At 54.7% G+C, this 7,850-nt stretch overlaps 1 protein-coding gene across 1 annotated transcript in view; it reads right to left on the reverse strand.

Annotated features, from left to right (window-relative positions):
• The window catches only part of LOC129694024 (uncharacterized), a 57,218-nt gene that overhangs the window by 22,163 nt on the left and 27,205 nt on the right, over nucleotides 1–7,850 (reverse strand). The window contains 3 exon segments of the mRNA XM_055630751.1: nucleotides 681–716; nucleotides 1,497–1,642; nucleotides 6,142–6,320. Of these exon segments, the coding sequence (XP_055486726.1) occupies nucleotides 681–716; nucleotides 1,497–1,642; nucleotides 6,142–6,320 (361 nt within the window).

Below are 7,850 nucleotides of genomic sequence, written 5' to 3' on the forward strand. Positions count from 1 at the left end.
GTGCTGGCTCGAAGGGCCGAATGGCCTCTACTCCTGCACCTATTGTCTATTGGTCTATAACTCTTGTTTCCCTTTCACCCCCCCTCCCCAACTCTCAGTCTGAAGAAGGGTCTCGGCCCGAAACGTCACCCATTCCTTCTCTCCAGAGAGGCCGCCCATCCCGCTGAGTTACTCCAACATTTTGTGTCTGTCGACAGATTCACCACCCTCTGACTAACGAAATTCCTCATCTCCTTCCTAAAAGAACATCCTTTAACTCCGAGGCTGTGCCCTCTAGTTCTAGGCTCTCCCACTAGTGGGAACATCCTCTCCACATCCACTCTATCCAGGACTTTCACTATTCTGTACCTTTCAATGAGGTCCCCGCTCATCCTTCTAAACTCCAGCGAGTACAGGCCCATCTCTCACAACCCAAGATTAAAGCATGAAGAGCCTTTATGGGTAGGGGGGGGGGGGGGGGGGGGGGGGGGGGGGGGGATGGGGGGGACTGTACTGCAGGCATTACGGTAATGGGGCAATTTTAAAGGGGGGCCAGTACTCTGGCAATTAAGGTTAGACACGGCAATCTCAAAATCGTGGACTGGATTCCATAGCGGGAACCGGAGCCAGGCATCTTCAACAGCTCAATGCAGGTTAAGGGGGACTTCAAAAGCAAGCACTAACACAACATGCTAACCAACCTCGCCACTGTTCCGGCTTAAAGACGTACTTAAAACCTACGACACAACCAGAGAGAATTTTATCAGGCAGCCTGTGGTGGAATAACTCATGTTCATAAGGGATAGGAGCAGAATTAGGCCATTCGGCCCATCGAGTCTACTCTGCCATTCAATCACGGCTGATCTATCTCCCCCTCCCAACCCCATTCTCCTGCCTTCTCCCCGTAACCCCTGACACCCACACTAATCAAGAATCTGTCCATCTCTGCCTTAAAAATATCCACTGACTTGTGGCCTCCACAGCCGTCTGTGGCAAAGAATCCCACAGATTCACCACCCTCTGGCTAAAGAAATTCCTCCTCATCTCCTTCCTGAAGGAACGTCCTTTAATTCTGAGGCTGTGCCCTCTGGTCCTAGACTCTCCCACTAGTGGAAACATCCTCTCCACATCCACTCTATCCAGGCCTTTCACTATTCTGTACGTTTCAATGAGGTCCCCCCTCATCCTTCTAAACTCCAGCGAGTACAGGCCCAGCGCCGACAAACGCTCATCATAGTTTAACCCACTCATTCCTGGGATCGTTCTTGTAAACCTCCTCTGGACCCTCTCCAGAGCCGGCACATCCTCAGATTTGGGGCCCACCTCTCTCCCCCACTCACTCCTCAATCTCTCTCTCCCCTCAAACCCTTCCTTCTCTTTCTCCCTCCACCCCCCTGCGCTCTCTCTCTCTCTCCCCCACCTCCACTCCCCTCCCTACTTCCATCCTTCTCTCTTCCCCCCCCCCTCTCTCTCCCACCACCTCTCTTCCCCCCCCCCCCCCCCTCTCCGTCTCTCACCCGCCAACTTGCCAGCCCTCTCGTCGGGCCAGGAACGTCGCTTGTCCCAGTCCTCCTCCTCACTATCGCCCGCAAAGTCCTCCAGGTTCCCCACATCGCTCTGCTTCACGCTCATCAGGCTGGCCAGGCTCTGCATGTCCTCATCCCTGGAGCGGAGAGGAGGGGAGGTGGATGGGAGGGGAGAGGAGGGGAGGGGAGAGGGGGGGAGAGGGGAGGAGGGAAGGGGAGGGGAGGGGAGGGGAGAGGAGAGGAGAGAGAGAGAGGAGGAGAGGGGAGAGAAAGGAGGGAGAGAGGGGGAGGGAGATGAGAGGAGAGGGGGAGGAGAGAGGATGGGAGAGAAGAGAGAGAAGAGGGGAGAGGGAGAGAGAGAGGGGAGAGTAGGGGAGAGGGGGGAGGAGAGGAGATGAGAGGGAGCGGAGGAGGGGAGGAGAGAGGAGAGGGAGGAGAGGGGGAGAGGGGGAGGAGAGAGGAGAGAGGAGAGGAGAGGGGGACGATAGGAGAGTGGAGAGAAGAGGAGGAGGGGGAGGAAATGGAGGGGGAGGAAAGGGGAGGGTGAGGAGGGGAGAGGAGGGGAGAGGAGAGGGGAGGGGAGGAGATGGGAGGGGAGGAGAGGGGAGAGGAGAAGAGAGGAGAGGAGGGAGGAGAGGAGTGGAGGGGGTGAGGGAGGAGGGGAAATGGAGGAGAGGAGGGGATGGGAGGAGGTGAGGGGAGAAAAGAGGGAGTAGGGGAGGGGAGAGGAGAGGAGGGGGGGGGGAGGGAGGGGAGAAGAGAGGAAGGGAGAGGAGAGGGGTGGAGAGGAGAGGAGCAGGGGTGAGGGGAGGAGAGGAAAGGAAGGGAGGGGAGAGATGAGGGGAGGAGAGGAGATGGGAGAAAACTCAGAATTAACAGACAGTTATCCCTCCCCACTCTCTCCACCAATACCCAAGCGATCCCCAGCGTAAATGGAGTTATACCCCCCTCCCCGTCACAAATGCACCCAGCACCAACTACATTACTCCAGCTATTTGCATTTTGCATTTGAGCGCTGTCTGTATGGAGTTTGCACGTTCTCCCTGCGTGTGTTTTTCTCCGGGTGCTCCGGTTTCCTTCCACGCAGCAAGAATCACTAGGACAGCATTTTATCGTGAAGCACCACAGCACGGTTTGGGAACAGCTCCGTCCAAGACCCGCGAGGAATCGCAGAGAGTTGTGGACAGTTGCAGCCCAGACCGTCACACACAAACCAACCTCCCTTCCACCAACTCCATCTACACCCCCACGCTGCCTCGGCAAGGCCAGCAGCATCATCAAGGACCAGCCTCACCCCCGGTCACTCCCTCTTCTCCCCTCTCCCATCGGGCAAGAGGTACAGAAGTGTGAAAACGAACGCACACACACACACACACACACCTCCAGATTCAGAGACTGTTTCTTCCCAGCTGTTATCAGGCAACCGAACCATCCTACCACAACCAGAGAGCGGTCCTGAACTACTATCTACCTCATTGGTGACCCTCGGACTATCCTCGATCGGACTTTGCTGGCTTTACCTTGCACTAAACGTTATTCCCTTTATCATGTATCTGTACACTGTGGACGGCTCGATTGTAATCATGTATTGTCTTTCCGCTGACTGGTTAGCACGCAACACAAAGGCTTTTCACTGTACCTCGATACACGTGACAATAAACTCAACTGAAACTGAACCTGGACTCGCACTTCAATTCTCCCCCTCCCCACATCCCTGCATAAGGGTGAGGGGTGGTCTTATAGTGGTCTATGAGATCAGGAGAGGAATAGATGCACAGAGTCTCTTGCCCAGAGTAGGGGAATCGAGGACCAGAGGACACAAGTTTAAGGTGAAGGGGAAAAGTTTTAATAGGAGCCCGAGGGGAAACTTTTTTTTTTTTTACATGCACAGAGGGGTGCGTATTAGTTTAGTTTACAGCGCAGAAACAGGCCCTTCGGCCCGTCCTGTCCGTGCCGACCAGCGATCCCCCGGCACACTAACACTATCCTACACGCACTAGGGGACAATTTGCACACTTACACCAAGCCCATCAGCCCACAAACCCGGAGTGTGGGAGGAAACCGGAGCACCCGGGGAAAACCCACGGGGAGAGCGTGCAAACTCCGTGCGGGCAGCGCCCGTGGTCAGGATCGAACCGGGGTCTCCGGCACACTCCACGTTCAGGGGCCGTGTCTTCCCAGCTGTTATCGGGCGACTGAAACATTCCCACCACAACCAGAGAGCGGCCCTGAACTGCTATCGACCTCATTGGTGACCCTCGGACTATCTTTCCTTCCACATTTTGTCTCTCGTTTCTCAATCTTTGTAACACAGACACACACACACACACACAGGCTAGGGCGTGTCTTGTATATTTATCCATAAATATACTTCATAAGTTCACAAGTTGTAGGAGCAGAATTAGGCCATCCGGCCCATCAAGTCTACTCTGCCATTCAATCATGGCTGATCTATCTCTCCCTCTCAGCCCCATTCTCCTGCCTTCTCCCCCTAGCCCCTGACACCCGCACTAATCAAGAATCTGTCTATCTCTGCCTTAAAAATATCCACTGACTTGTGGCCTCCACAGCCGTCTGTGTGGCAAAGAATCCCACAGATTCACCACCCTCTGGCTGAAGAAATTCCCCCTCTTAAGTCTGTGGAATTCTCTGCCTCGGTGGAGGCCGGTTCTCTGGATGCTTTCAAGAGAGAGCTAGATAGGGCTCTGAAAGATAGCGGAGTCAGGGGATATGGGGGAGAAGGCAGGAACGGGGTACTGATTGGGGATGATCAGCCGTGATCACATTGAATCGAGGAAGGACATTATTGCCATAGAGGGAGTGCAGAGAAGGTTCACCAGACTGATTCCTGGGATGTCAGGACTGTCTTATGAAGAAAGACTGGATAGACTTGGTTTATACTCTCTAGAATTTAGGAGATTGAGAGGGGATCTTATAGAAACGTACAAAATTCTTAAGGGGTTAGACAGGCTAGATGCAGGAAGATTGTTCCCGATGTTGGGGAAGTCCAGGACAAGGGGTCCCAGCTGAAAGATAAGGGGGAAATCCTTTAAAACCGAGATGAGAAGAACTTTTTTCACACACAGAGTGGTGAATCTCTGGAACTCTCTGCCACAGAGGGTAGTCGAGGCCACACAGTTCATTGGCTATATTTAAGAGGGAGTTAGATGTGGCCCTTGTGGCTAAAGGGATCAGGGGGTATGGAGAGAAGGCAGGTACAGGATACTGAGTTGGATGATCAACCATGATCATATTGAATGGCGGTGCAGGCTCGAAGGGCCGAATGGCCTACTCCTGCACCTGTTGTCTATTGTCTATTGACCATGTGGACACGTGAGGCCTGTGTGGTCGTGAGTAGTCGCCCAGGGTCGTGCCTTTTCTTGGTCACCGCTGGATTTTCAACCTGGTAAAACGTTTCGGCGGCTAATGGCGGATGCCGGATCACCTGAGTAGGGCAGGCCCGAAAGCCTTACTTTATTATTCTGTAAGTTCATGACACGCAACGGCCGAGGGTTTTACGGGCCTTGTCTTGTGACAGCGTTTGTGAGACATCTCCCTTGTGAAACTCTTAGTGGTTCCTCATCAACAACATGCCCAGGAAGTGTGTGAGAGGTTGGGGCAGAGAATACAGGGCAGTATGGTATGAGAACAGGCCCTTCGGCCCAGAACGTCTGTGCTAGACATAGAATACAGGGCAGTACAGTACGGGAACAGGCCCTTTGGCCCACAACGTCTGTGCTAGACATGGAATAGAGGGCAGTACAGCTTGAGTACAGGCCCTTCGGTCCACAACGTCTGTACTAGACATGATGCCAAGTTAAACCAATTTCCACTACCTGCACAAGATCCACATCCTTCTCCTCCTCTCTCCCTTTCTCCTCTACTCTCTCTCCCCCTTCACTCTCTCCCCCTCTCTCTCCCCTCCCCCTCTCTCCCCTCCCCCTCTCTCCCCTCCCCCCCACCCATACACAGCATGGTCAGTGTCCTGGGGAAACCCCTCCCCCACAGTGCCCTCCCCTCTTTGGAGCGGAGAGAGAGGGTGGGGGGGGGGGGGGGGGGGAGGGAGAGAGAGAGGGGGGGAGGGGGAGGGGGGGAGAGAGAGAGAGAGAGGGGAGAGAGAGGGGGAGAGAGGAGGAGAGAGAGAGACAGAGAGGGAGAGAGAGGGAGAGGGGGAGAGAGAGAGGAGAGGGGGAGAGTGGGAGGAAGAGGGGGGGGAGGGGGGAGGAGAGTGTGGGGAGAGATGGGGGGAGAGGTGGGGGGAGAGGGGGGAGAGAGGGGGAGAGGAGGGAGGAGAGGAGAGAGGAGAGGGAGGGGGGAGAGAGGGGGGCAGAGAGAGAGGAGGAGAGAGGGGGGGAGAGAGGGGGAGAGGTGGGGGGAGAGAGAGTGGGGGAGAGATGGGGGGAGAGAGGGGAGAGAGGTGTGGGGAGAGGGGGGGGTGAGAGAGGAGGAGAGAGAGAGGGGAGGAGAGAGGGGAGAGGTGGTGGGGGGAGAGATGTGGGAGAGAGGGGGGGAGAGAGGGGGAGAGGGGGGTAGGAGAGGGGAGGAGAGAGAGGGAGGAGAGAGGGAGGGAGGAGAGAGGGGGGAGAGGGGGAGGGGGGGGGCTAAACCTCCCACCATCCATCCATGCCAGACTTACGTTGCCCGACCTTCCTGTAGAAAGGCGCAGGAGAGAGAGAACTGGAGGGAGGAGGAGACCACCTTTACAGAGAGGGGTTTGAGCTGCAGCCTGACATCCGTGGCGGTGGGCATTGGCGTGGCGTAGCGCCTCATGCTGATGTCAGCCGATGCCAGCACCTTTCGACGACCCTTGCTCTCCTGAAAGACAAACAACCCCTTCGTCAGCTGCCCGAACAGAACATGAGATCCATAACGAGAGGAGTCGAGTATAGGAGCAAAGAGGTCCTTCTGCAGTTGTACAGGGCCCTAGCGAGACCACACCTGGAGTATTGTGTGCAGTTTTGGTCCCCTAATTTGAGGAAGGACATTCTTGCTATTGAGGGAGCCCAGCGTAGGTTTACAAGGTTAATTCCCAGGATGGCGGGACTGTCATATGCTGAGAGAATGGAGCAGCTGGGCTTGTACACTCTGGAGTTTAGAAGGATGAGAGGATATCTCATTGAAACATATAAGATCGTTAAGGGTCTGGACACGCTAGAGGCAGGAAACATGTTCCCGATGTTGGGGGAGTCCAGAACCAGGGACCACACACACAGTTTAAGAATAAGGGGTCGGCCATTTAGAACGGAGACGAGGAAACACTTTTTCCCCCGCATAGAGTTGTGAGTCTGTGGAATTCTCTGCCTCAGAGGGCGGTGGAGGCCGGTTCTCTGGATACTTTCAAGAGAGAGCTAGATAGGGCTCTTCAAGATAGCGGAGTCAGGGGATATGGGGAGAAGGCAGGAACAGGGGTACTGATTGGGGATGATCAGCCATGATCACGTTGAATGGCGGTGCTGGCTCGAAGGGCCGAATGGCCTACTCCTGCAGTTATTGTCTATTGTATTCACTGGAATTTAGAAGGACGAGGGGATATCTTATAGAAACATATACAACCATAAAAGGACTGGACAAGCTAGATGCTGGAAAAAATGTTCCCAATGTTGGGCGAGTCCAGAACCAGGGGCCACACAGTCTAAAAATAAAGGGGAGGCCATTTAAAACTGAGATGAGAAAAAACCTTTTTCACCCAGAGAGTTGTGAATTTGTGGAATTCCCTGCTGGAGAAACTCAGCGGGACAGGCAGCATCTATGGAGCGAAGGAAATAAATAGGCGACGTTTCGGGTCGAGACCCTTCTGTAAGGGAGCGGATGAGGGCAGTGGAGGCCAAGTCATTGGATGGATTTAAGAGAGTTCGATAGAGCTCTCGGGGCTAGTGGAGTCTAGGGATATGGGGAGAAGGCAGGCACGGGTTATTGATTGGGGACGATCAGCCATGATCGCAATGAATGGCGGTGCTGGTGCTGGCTCGAAGGGCCGAATGGCCTCGTCCTGCACCTATTTTCTATTTTTCAATGAGGCGCTGCTCCTCCAATTTGCGCTGGGCCTCACTCTGACAGTGGAGGAGGCCCAGGACAGAGAGGTCAGTGTGGGAATGGGAGGGGGAGTTGAAGTGTTTGGCAATCGAGAGATCAGGTAGGTTTAGGTGGGACTGAGACGAGGTGTTCAGACTCTGCGTTGGGATAGTCCCAGAGACCCTGAAGACACAACAAGCTGGAGAAACTCAGCGGGTGTGGCAGCATCTATGGAGCGAAGGAAATAAATAGGCGACGTTTCGGGTCGAGACCCTTCTGTAAGGGAGCGGATGAGAAAGTGGGATAACAGAACTCGTGTGTGTGGGCGGGGAG

Source organism: Leucoraja erinacea, unplaced genomic scaffold (genome assembly GCF_028641065.1).
Source record: "Leucoraja erinacea ecotype New England unplaced genomic scaffold, Leri_hhj_1 Leri_521S, whole genome shotgun sequence".
Taxonomy (NCBI): Eukaryota; Metazoa; Chordata; class Chondrichthyes; order Rajiformes; family Rajidae; genus Leucoraja; species Leucoraja erinaceus.